The sequence below is a fragment of the Chroicocephalus ridibundus genome, chromosome 5 (genome assembly GCF_963924245.1).
Source record: "Chroicocephalus ridibundus chromosome 5, bChrRid1.1, whole genome shotgun sequence".
NCBI classification, from domain to species: Eukaryota; Metazoa; Chordata; class Aves; order Charadriiformes; family Laridae; genus Chroicocephalus; species Chroicocephalus ridibundus.
The window spans coordinates 13,295,899-13,308,496 of record NC_086288.1 but is presented as its reverse complement, the minus strand read 5'-3'; the positions used below and the strand labels follow the sequence as shown (position 1 = coordinate 13,308,496).

General features: G+C 43.6%; 1 protein-coding gene across 3 annotated transcripts in view; it reads right to left on the bottom strand.

The window, feature by feature from the left end:
* Positions 1–12,598, bottom strand: part of ELF2 (E74 like ETS transcription factor 2) — a 38,781-nt gene that overhangs the window by 12,147 nt on the left and 14,036 nt on the right. The window contains exon 2 of one of the 3 annotated variants that reach the window (XM_063335221.1): positions 12,181–12,283. The exons of 1 other annotated variant lie outside the window; for it this stretch is intronic. Coding sequence is in view for 1 of the 2 variants with exons in the window: in XM_063335220.1 (XP_063191290.1) it covers positions 5,276–5,333 (58 nt within the window). In the remaining variant the exon portion in view is untranslated. Of the gene's footprint in view, positions 1–5,275; positions 5,636–12,180; positions 12,284–12,598 lie in introns of those variants that run through there. One more of the 3 variants, XM_063335220.1, reaches the window with a different exon arrangement.

The window sequence follows — 12,598 nt, the reverse complement described above, 5'->3', positions numbered from 1 at the left end:
CTGGATAAGCTGCTGTTTCTTTCCCAAGCAGCAGTTTGGGGGTGTCCCGAGTCAGACCTGCACTGAAACTGAGTGGTCCTGCCCTGCAGGAAACCCTCCACCTAAACATTTTTCTTTCTAAAGAGAAGTTTCAGTTGCACAGAAATCTATGACTAAGTTTCCCCTCATCTACTGGATAAAACTTTCCAGTGATCTTCAGAATACAGAAACAATAGTCATCTAGTCATTATAAATGTATCAATTCTACACCAATACTGAAATTAGAAAGTCCAAATCAGCATTTAACATATTATTATTCTAAAGTATGAAAAAAAGATTTAAAGCAGGTCCGCAAAGCTTTTTCACCGACACCTCTGCCTCCCCCACAGCAGAGAGCTGTACAATATTCATTTCTGTTTCTGCTGGTTACCATTTTTGGGACAACTAGTTAGCTTGCTTCTGCGCAGATATCAGGTTCAGTACATAAAAGACTTCTATAAAGAAACTCAAAGAACAGCTGCCAAATTTCAAATGTAAGAGCATACTGAATTAGCTTATTCAAGTCATCTATTCCTAAATGCTTAAAAGCATACAAAAGTTTCCTACTTTTGTACCCAAAGTATTTACTGTAGTGTAGCATCAAAACTGTTCCCTGTAAGTAAGAGGTATTTATAGCAGAGAGCAGGAATGAGGCAAAAAAAGATAGCCAAAAGCCATCTTTGCACTTTTCCAGTATTATGGCATCCTGCTGAGGGGTTAGAGTGGAGGGACAGGAGAGGCAAACCCCCCCAGCATCAGGGACTAAGGCTGCAATACCCTAACAACAGAGCCGAGGAGATAAGAAGCAACCCAACCTTTGCCCCAAGCAACCCCTCCACTTCCAATAAAAATAGCACCATCTCGTCCTCAACAGCCTCTGACATTTGAAAATACAAACTTCACAAACGTTTTTCCAACATCAGTTACTTAGGACTCCACTAAAATTGCCACTTAAAAAAACATCAAGCAAAAAATAGTAACACTTCTGGCTTTTGCTGGAACACACGTGCTGCCTGTCTATCATGACAGTTAACAAACTAACCTAACATTGCCAAAAAAACATCTATTAAAATGCTTACTAAAATAAGTGCTATTACCAAGTTTGAAGTCTTCTCAGCTAGCTACATTCTCCTTTCGCCAGTCCAAGATTTTAGCTCAGAAGTTTTCAGTTGCGCTCAGGAAACATTATTGCACCAGCACATTTGGAAGAGACAAGTGCAAATTCATATCTCAATTTGTATCTCAATACAAATTTCACATAAAATGTCTTTTTGCCATGCTAGAAAATGTCTAACTAGGAGAAGACAGAGTGCTCAGTCTGGAGGCGTGATACTGACAAAAAATACAACTAGGAAAGATACCCCAAAAGATGAAGTGGGGAAAGAGGTTCTCTCAGAAAGGGGATGGGACAAGGGAAAACCAGGCAGTTGTTCTTGCAGGTGACTAGATCAAGCGTCATCAACCAAACCATGCTGGTATCACAACACTTGGTAGCACTTCTCACAATAAAGACAGACTGGAAAAAAGCAAACCAAAGGAGTAGGATTCCGCAATAAAAAAAAAAAAATGTCCACTTCAGTCAAACACCATCACCACAGAAAACCACTGGCAGTTATTTACTACGCCATACCTTTCAGGCTCGTAAAGCTTGTGCCATACAAGCATACATCATCACAGCAACCTTAATCTTCTCTCAGGAAATACAAGGTTGCGATGCACAAGCACAGTATCACAGCGGGCAGAAAAATTTCTAACCAAAGAATAACGTGTACAACCCGTTTCTTTAAAAATGCCCGATTCACAAATTTTCTATTATACTTGTATTATGAACCACGGTACCACTGTGCGCATATACAAGATTCACAAAGCTAAACCAGACTGTATTGCCTGAGTAAACAACTTAAGATGTAGCTCTGTTACCTTATATATTCATTTAAAGAAGAGTATCACTCGCCTGAACGAAGTAAAGTATAAAGTAGTTTACGCGGCTGGAAGTAAATTTTCCAGACTTTGGTAGCTGAGTGACATGAGAACTGCCATTTACTGATCAAGAACACATCAGAGCTCACACCACCACTCATCTTTCAATCTTTTAAACCAAACCTCATCTTACTGTTGTTATGAAGAAATCTGACTACTTAGCACTTCATTTTAAAATAGTTCATTAAAAAAAGCTTCTGGTCTGTTTTCAGAAAATAAAAATCCTCTTAGAAAATAAAGTAATTTTAATTTTTAAAATGTGAACAGTTAACTACGCTAGTTGATATCTATCTTCATGTTGACCTAATGTCTTCTAGCTCCGCTTTCTAAACAAATAGGGTGTACAGTAGATTATTCAAGGCTCTCAACAGCTGTTAAAAAATACCAAACTTGGTAATTAAGTCTGATAGGGCTGTACTTTAGCTTTACAGAAAAGAATACTGGCAACATATCCATTTTGAAACATTGCCCCCAGTTTTAACATAAAACAAGAGTAACAAAAATTAATTAAAGCAAGTGACGAGAGGAAAAAAAAGTGGACTGAAATTTTCAAAATGGTACTTTCTGAAACTGCGACACAGCTCCCTTCTCTTTATCTGAGGAGCTATCAATGTCTGCATTTACAAGGTCAACACTTAACTGTACCACCTGATTTACAATAGCTTATCCTTTAATACTATCAGGCAACCAGAGCAGTACTTTAACGAAGAATTCACAATTCCAAGCATGGAACTCAGTCAACAGTGACTACACACATGCTAACAGACCTCATTAAAGTTTATTGGCATTCACACGCTTGTTTTATCTCAGCATTTAAAAGACCACGGTAAACAGCAGTGGAAGGTAGTAACAGTGCTTAAGCCACGTTTTAATTAAAAACAGTTGAATTGCCTGTACAGGTAATACCCAGAAATCTTTCTGTATGCAACACTTGACTGGAAAAGAGAGCTTTTCATTTTACTGCTTGTTTTATGGCAGACATTTGTTCAGAAACTGAAGAACAATTCCTTGGATTTTTTCGTATTTCCCTAAACCTGGCTTTGCTCGTTCAAAAGACTTTCAGCTGCATACAATCTAAGGACGATGCATAACCCACTGCATATCCACGATCAATAATGAAGATGTGAGCGATCATCTCAAAACACTTGTCTCCCTGTGCGCCATATGTTATCAGCCCAATATTGAGAGAAATATTAGCTAGAAAGCCAAAGCATATCTTTGTAAAGTCATTTAGGAGTTGCTCTTACCAGCAATTAAGATAACCTTAAGTGGTAACAATTTTGGTCCAGCTTTCTTCCCACAGTTACCAAACACTCTGAAGTTTGCTCAACACTGAGGCCAGGAGTCACAGGAAAAGGCAAGGTATAATTAATATACTCCCTCAGGATAGAGGATTCCTCTCTTAAATCCACGTGATAGCATCTACATACATAAGTAAAGAGATACAGTATCCTGATAGTACGATGATGGGAATACTAGATGCGCATAAGTATCTGTATCCCTCACTGCAATGCAAGTATCAAAAAAAAAAAAAAAAAAAAGAATTAAGTTGGCTGGGCTATGGACATCAGGAAGAGCAATACAAAGGTCATTTGTTATTTATCTAAGGGTTGGCTCGCAAGCAATCTGGTTACACTGACTTAAGAAGCTGTTGACACAATAATCAACAACTTAAACGTGTTCTATTAATCAACAATCAAAATTAAAAACCTAACTGAAATCTCCTGCAGTAGCGAGTCCTGCAGAAATCGGAGCTGTGTTCTACCTGGAAAGCGAAGCTGTCTTCTCCGTCCTACACAGCAGAGTGTCTCAACGCTTATGACATGCTCTGCTTTTTCTGTTCCGTAGCAGAGTTCTTTGGGGGCAAGTGGTGTGGTGGTTCTGCGCGTGTATGGGGTTTGTTCCCCTCCCTACAAAAACCCTGGGTGTTTTTCCACATTAAACACACTAAACCATTACAAAGATTAGGTGACTTGCCCCTCTTGTTTAGAAGGGTATCTTAATACATTGGTAAATGAGAGAGCATTCACCTTTAGTGCACGTTCAAGCTCGTACAAACCTACTGCTGTGTCAAGGCAAACCCAGTATTAAGGTATACTCTTAATTAGCTTGTGTCCAGGCACTAACCGCACAACTAATTACCTATAGTGCTTACGCACTGTACTGCTGCCTATGATTTCCAAGGGCGACTTTAAAAAGTTGAGCTCCACGTTGTAAAGACAAAAATCACCATCACAGATGGCACGACGCAGAACTGAAGGTCTGACATCCTGTTTGGGCGGCGTAACCTCGCTCATGTTTTCTGCAGGGCTGACGTTAAAACACAAATCCCGGGATCACCGGTGCGTCCCGTTGTTACAAGCAGCGGATTTAACAAAACCCAAAGAGGCCAAGCCCCGCCCGGTTCCGGACGCGTCCCCGAGCTCGGGTAAAGGGCGCTTGTCCCGGCAGCGGCCGGGGCTCGCGGGCCGTGCGGAGGGGCGGCCACGTGCGGCCCGCCGGCGGCAGCGCCGCCGCCACTTCCGTGTTTACACTCCGCTTCCCTCCAATTCCGTGCGCGCCCCGTCAGCGCCGCGCGGAGCCGCCGCTCCGCCGCCAGCTGCGCGCCCATTGGCGGACGCTGCGCCCCGCCCCGCCCCGCCGCCCTCCGCCCGCCAACGGCGGCTGCCCCCATTGGCGCGCGGGGGGGGCGGCGGGGGGGGTCCGAGCCGGGGGGACGCGCCGCTTCCGCTACGCACCGCGCGTGGGGGAGGGGGGGCTCCCCCGCCGCGCTCCCCCCCCCCCCCGCCCCGCACACGTGGGCCGCGGGCGCCTCCTCCCGCCGCCGCCGAGTTTAAAAGGGCACCGGGGAGGGTGGGGGGGGGGGGGGGAGCCGGTCCGCGGCCTGCCCGCTCAGACGGCGTGGCGGCGGCAGGAGGGGAGGGCCGGGCCGGGGGAGGCGGGAGGACAACAATCTCGCACACGCACACACACACTTCCTGGTTCTCGCTGCGGACGCGCAAACCCCCGCAAAACTCCTCCGCCCGCCCCGCCACAACTTCCGCCACCGCGATAACGGCGGTAGCGGGGCCGCCCGCCCGCCCCGGAGGCAGGTGCCGCCGGTGCCGATGGCCGCACGCCGGCCCGGCGGCTACCAAGGTGATCACTTCCTGATTGCCCTCCATTGCTTCCCCGCCCGCCGCCGGAGCGCGGCGTGCGCCGCGGCTTCCCCCGCACCGCCGCCAACCACCCTCCTCCACCCGCCCTCCTTCCCCGCTCCCGCCGCTCTGCCGCTTACCGGCCCGGATGAGGAGGTCGAGCTGGTTGGTGGGCCCCTCATGCAGGGACGTCGCCATGTTTACGCCGCCGGAACGGCTTCACATTGACCGGCGGGCGGGCGGACGGCGGGGGAAGGGAAGGGGAAGGGGGGAGGCCGGCGGCGGGGGCGCGCTCCCGGCGGGGCGGCAGGCAGGGCGGCGGGGCGGCAGCGGGAGCGGCGGTCGGCGGCGGGAGCGCTTCCTGCGGGGCGGCGCGGCGCACGCGATCCTTCCGCCGCCGGCCTCAGACAGGAAGTGCCGCGCCGGCACTTCGCCGCCGCCGCAGCGCGGGGCCGCCCGCGGGCGGGGGGAGGCGGCGGGTCTCCGCCGGGCGCCCGGGGTAGAGCAGCGCCGCCACGTCCCGTCCCGCCGCCCCGCATGGCCCGAGGGGAAACCGGGACAAGGAGTCGCGCAGATCCGAGCGCAGCCGGTCGCCCCGGCGCAGCCCCGCCGCCTTCCCCCCCCCTCCCCATCTCCCCGCGTACCGATAAAGCCTCTTTTCGGGGCAGCGGTTCTCTCGGGCTGAGCCTGATGGCACCCACCCGGGCAACCACGAACACACTGAACAAGTTTTCTCCTTGGCAAATTCCCGGGCTACCAACTCTAGCCGGTATTTTTGCCAGAAAACTTGAGTCTGTCTCGAATGCCATGCCCCTCCTCTCCCAGACTCCGAGGGAACTTTAGATGCCTTTTCCAGTTAGCCAGAGGCCCCATCCTTCACCAAATCTAGCAGATCTGTGCGGAAGAAAGCTGTATCGCTTTCTTAATTAAAAAAAAAACAAAACCACATCATCATCATCACCACATTTTAGGGTTGTGTCCTCTCCCACCTGAAGAACCACCTGCTTTGGTACCATCACCTGTCCTGCCAGACCCCCAGCACATGTTCTCCAAGCTTCCCAGCTGAGTCAGTCCCTGTGCTGCTCCTTCCCAGGGTCACACCAGAGCTGCACGGGAAGAGCAGCTGTGCCAATTAAAGCAAAGCACATCCTACACAGAGATCACGTGTAGGAGCTCCTTCGTTAACGCCACACACACCTGGACAGATCTATATTCTTAAGCCATTACTAGAAGGATCAAGCAACCACTTAGTGCCCAAAGAGACATCCCTGTACACAACAGCTTCACAGCTCCAGCATAAAAAAGTAAAGGGTACCCACTGCATCCATCTGACCATAAGGAATCTCTCTCCCCCTCTCAAGTTTCAGTAGTCCTAGCACCTAGGTCACAAGCAAGAATTGAGAAGCAATTTTCCCCAGCACAGAAATCATGGAATAGTATCGAGTATGAATCACCTCCAACTGGTAAATTCAGTACCTCAAACTTTTGACAGCTCGTACTCCTAGCACAACTCAAGACTTTTTAGGAACACAATTCAATGACCATTATTTATATACACAAAAATTCAGGCATTTTTAGACTTCACTTATCTGATCCTGACTGTAAGGAATTAAATTTGTTTGTGATCTCATCAGATAATGAACAAGACCTGCAAGCGAGATTGCCCATTCTCACACTGAAGCCGTGACATCCAAGGGTAGCTTCCGTGCTAAGTTTCGGCCAGCTGAGCTCTTTCCAGCCAGAGGCATGGACAAAAAAGGCACTCTCCAGCCAGCTGTAACTGCACAAAGCTCTCAGGCAGACACAGCTCTGCCAACAGCAGAGCACTCCTGTCAGCTCACGTTATTTGGAGAGGTGGAATAGCAGTGTTAACAAGAATTCCTTCTGTCAGCGTTTTTCCACTAGGGGACTCCGCTGTATTCTCCAGCAGAAATTTTTCTAGCGGAGACAAGCCGAAGGACAAGTAAAGGCATTTTAAGTAGGCACACAATTCGATGTTCAATAAAACTTCATTAAAACTTACTCAAATTGAAGTGGACATCTCATGCAGTGTAGTTTAGCAACGCTGTAGATTCAGCTTACACACCGAGCACTGAAATTACTGCCTACTCACGTTGCTTTGTCCTGTGTATCTGCTCGTGTTAGAAATTTACCCACGCTTCTCTGCAAGCAGTTAGGTCCGCAGCAATAAATTGCAGTTAAAAATAGTTTGTCAGTTTAGATCCAGATCAAAAGGTGCACTGAGACACTAAAGACCTCTGAAGATCCAGACCTGTGTCAACAGGAGGTCACACTTAGATCCTTTGGAAAAGACGCATTCGTAGTTTGCTGCCTTACTGTTTGCCAAGTAATTCAGTGAGGATTGTCTACTGATTGCATCTTCCAGTCACGAACCGGAGTCTTTGACTCTTATCCAAGTTGTTCTCTCTACCCCCTACAGGCAGAATGAAGTTTTGCCTAAGATATGTGGACTCCTTGAATAAGTGCATTCCAGTAATCTGCGTGCGTAATTTTTGACTAACACCATGTGTCCGACATGAACAAAAAAATAGTATAAAATGTCAAGCTCTTGGTTTAATACCGGTTTTCTAAGCGGTGTGTATTTACTGCTGTGAGCACAGACGTAGCACAGCGTTTGCCAATTCACATCAAATGGACTCCAACAGCTGCACACATTATTCTGGTTCTTTGCTCTCTCTGATCATACACAGAGAGAGTATCGCTCGATGCCCAAGGGATTCCAGGCAGTTTAAAAAAGGCCAAGCCTATGCACTTTCAAGATTATAATGTAAGCAATTACAATAAATTTATAAAGCTATCATTTTGACCTGTGCCCAACTTGTTTATACAAGTATAGTATTAAAGCATAACACTGTCTTTAAGGAGGAATGTAATTTTCCCCAAAAGTGCTGCAGTTCCATCTGTTTAAATTACACAATTTCCAGTGTTTTATGCTGAACACTTAATTGATTTGCCACATTAATAAAATCTAACTATCTCAGGGGAAAAAAAGACAGTCAATAGGGGAAAAAAGTAAACATGCACTTAACTTTTTAATCTCTTTTAAAGCCTCCTTTCCAGGCAGAAGGCTAACGAAGAGGGATACAAAGTCTACTCAAGAGAGTGGTGGGTGGCCCAATGAGGCAAGAAATATTTACTGTAATGTAACAGAACCACATGAAACTGCAGATAACTTATGTTTCTCTGGCATGAAAAAAGTAGAAAAAAGTATATAGAAACAGATCCCCAAACAGCAAATATATTTATTTGCCTATTTTTTTTTAAACTGCTAAGCTTGTACAGAGACTAAGCTTCATTGCATTTTTTAAACCACAAGCTCAGCTGTCAAGACAGCCAGGTAGACCTACATGCTCACCTTACAGCTACTAACAGCCAGGAAAAAAAAAAAAGTCAACATTTATATGCAAGAAAGTTACCATTCAAAACTGTGCTTATGACACACAGGAATGTACTAAGTGTAAGTCTTAAGTAATTTCAAGACAATAACAAGTAATCACATTTTTAGCTGACAGCAACTCCATCCCTGTGCACTTCAGAGTCTTTGGTGGATAAGGAACTTGGACAACAGGAATTGTATCTCCCTACTTGTATAAACACAGGAATAAAATATCTATCAGCTCATGCTTTCTTGTTAAGGGGTATGGACAACTTTGTTCACATTGAAGGAAGTAAGCTTCACTACTACTTCGCTACTTAGTCACATCCAGAAGCTGGATGTGCTTAATTGCCTGCAAGACAGTGGATGTAGAAATTCAAAATATGAAAAACTGGAAGGTTTCAGATGATTTGCCAAATTGGATGGGAGTGCAATCATCAATTATCTTAAGCATCCTCTTGAACAGTCCTCAAAATTCATACAGCATTCTGTGGCTATAGAGGAATTGTCAGTTTCCTCTCCGATAGTCTCCCATGCAAAGTTGCTTTTTCCCACAATTCTGACAAATATGTTGAAAACATTCACCGATAATAGACTGTGGTTTCTCTTGGAAAACTATTTCACAAGCTTTATAACTTGAAACGCTAAAAGTACAACCTTCCAATGGTAACTTTTTCCTTCACTAACAGCAAATGATGAAGAAGAAAGCAAAAAAATGCATATCTAATTACGTTTAGCCACAGAAGATTCTAGTTATATTCTAGTATGACAAAGCTACGCTGGGAAAAGGCAAATATCATAAAGCAGTTACTTATTCTTACAGAAGTGGTTTGTTTGACTTCATTTAACTGAATAGTCAAGGGTAGGCAGCAATCTATCTGAGGGTAGTATTTGCAGCCTACATGAGAAATCGCCAATGATAACAGAGGAACAATACTGAAATGCCAACCAAGCTAAAAAGCTTCAAGTAACCTCAGAAGTCTAGGCATGTCACATCCCAAATGCCAAAACTGCCTATAGATTTTAAATAGTTACGGAAAGGTCAGTTTTGCCCAAGATGCTGAAGAAGTTCACATCTAATAATTACAGAAGTAGATGCTGCCTTCAACAGAAGGCTATCAAACTGTTGATAACTATTACTGCATTGATGATATGTAATGATACAAAGAAACATTTTTAACAGTTTGATTCCGGAAACACGCAAGAAGATGCAGCAGTCTCCTTTACCAGCACATCAGCATCATCATTACCAGCCGCTGTGGATCCCACAGTAGAAAATTGCAAAAGTAACAGCAAAATAACCACAAAGTGTCCATGGAGGAACCAGGGAAATAATGAGGAAAAAAAAAAACAGTGACCATGCCAAGCTTATCTTCTCAACTACACCTTATGAAGGCTAACAATACCAAAGCCACGAGTCTGTCACAATCTGCACCTTTAAGTGGACTCAGGATCCTGCTGTCGCTGTTCATACAGCAATTAGTAATTCCACACAGAAAACCAAATGCATTCTCAAGATTTGATACTACCTTTGACAAACAGAAAAGGAATTCCTCAAAATAGCAGGTGTCTACATTCCAGAATTATTACTTGTGAATGTGGAATAAGAAAACTTGGCTATCTCAAAAAAAAAACCAAACAATAAAACCAACCAACTGACATATGCACTTCCCTCCCTTATAATGAAATTCTTTAATTTCAGGGCAGTCTAGCAGACAATTATAAATCAGGGATTCGCATAGCACATTACATGATTTTACAAAATCAACAGTATTTGAGATTGGTAATAGCCTAGTGTATGAACTATGCCACCATCAAGTAATTCTTCTGTTTAAGACCTAGCATTTATAATTTCTTAAGACTTCTCTGATAACAACAAATATCTATTCTATAAACCCACTGAATCTTTATAAGGACTAAATGTCCTACTCAAACACTTATGGCTTTACTGCGTAGCTGACAACAAAGTCTAGGATCAATCTCCCTTTTAATACACAGATCACCTTCAACAATTATTACTTTCAAGTTTGTCACTATATTTTTGATCAATAAAGACCACTAACTCTTAGTGCTCATACCACGATGGTGTTGGCGTGCCATATTGCATTCTTATTTCAAGATACAAACCACAAAAATTTTCAGCTTACATTAGCAAAATGCTGTGGCTGAGTCTTCATAGCAACATCCTACAACTCGCCACTCCCAGTTGCAACTGGAGTTGAGAGTTTAGAGGAGTGTGCATCTGTACATCTGAAGTCCAACCCATAATGCCTCACACCAGCAAGCCATTTAAATAGCCTTTCATCAGCCTCAGAAATTAAAAATTATGCCTGTAATGTGTAAATAAATTAGACTTTATTACAAAATACTTAGTCTTGCAGTGTTCTTTCAGTACCAGCAGAGCACTGAACCCAGCAAAGCAGAAACCTGTTATCTAGGAGGAACTGGACACCACAACCAGGCTGTTACTGTTACGTAAAAATATTATCATCCATAGAGCAGCTGCACAGCTCTCTTCATTAATTTCTCAGAAAAGGAAACACCAAAGATGACATAAAATTTAAGTTGCAGTTGAATTTGGTTTCTGAATTAAGAATGTTACTGAGAACAGATGGCATAACTGCTACAGGTGCTATACCATAGCACATGCAATGGGAGGGGAATCGCTTTGTTTCATTGTCATCAATACTTAAATAGCAAAAACGCAACAGATTTCCTGGCAGTGTGAGAACTCACACTGACGTAGCAGCAGCCTGGTGTCAAAAATAAAATGAGCTCACATTCAAAGGATAAATTCTTAACCCATGAATGTGCTAGAAACATCTAATTCTTGCAGTAAAGCAAGTACTGCATGCAAAGTTTTATCTCACTTTTATCGAGGTAATGGGCTTCATCTTAGCTCTTTGATGAAGGCGGTACTAACTTATGCTGAGAGTTTAATCAAGTTGTTAGAACGGCCAAATTCTTGCTCATAGTCAGCACGCTCTAAGGCAAACCGTTCTCCACTTCTAAAATTCTCACCAAGCTGTCAGAGTAAGGAAACGAAGTTCAATCAGTAGGATATGTCAGCGCCACCAAAACGTACAGCTGATGTTCGTGTTAACTCATTTTCTGTAAGACTCAGTTAAATCAAATGACATCTGGACAGAATGAATGCTAATATTGTTTTGTTTATCCCTTACATACACATGCCATAATCAAAGGTAAGATTCTAACCAGATCTAATACTGAGTTCTTAGTATATGACATTTAACAACTGATGAAAACTTGTCTGAGATAAAAGAGTTCACAGGCTCAAATTCACATAGAAGAAGTCAGAAGGCAGCAGTTTTAATCATAACGAGAAAAGACATATAGAGGCAGAAAGAAGCACAGGTAATAACTAAAGACTTTACATAGTAACACAAAGCTGGTTCCCACGGTGGTAACAGTGTAAGTAGTAACCTCAAATTTCCTCTGTAAAAAATTTTTCTTAAAGTATATAATTTATTCATGCATTTGTTTGAATTAGGGGAGGAATTAAGCCTAAACTCACTGTTTATTCAACCTCCTCCCTCCTTAAGGATGGCTATCAATTTACACGACAGTTTCAACTGAACTTCCTGGTGGAGAAAAAAAAAAAAATTAAGAGATTATAGACAAACATACCATTATTGTTGTCTTTGTAGCTCAATATTTTTCCATCAGATCGTAATCCTGGAGGGGCTCATTTTCAGATCCCCATTTTTTTTCATGCAGATCTTCTACCCCCCTGTGGCAATAACATTTTTAGAATTAAAACAGACTTTCAACTTGCACCACAGGGAGGATTTTTGATGGAACATCAAATTAAAAAGATGTGGTGACAGTTCACAAGTCGAATGACATCTCAACTTCTCGAAAGCAGTAGTTTTGTTTCCTCTTTAATCTTAGAGTTGTGAGGAAAAAAATCACAAAGCTGTAATTGCCGCTTTGATGATTAATAAAAAAATAAGGGGAAAAATACTATTGATACGAGAAGTTAGATTCAATTAAATCGGGGTCTATATTGGCAATATGATTTTGCTATATTTGCAAAATATAATTT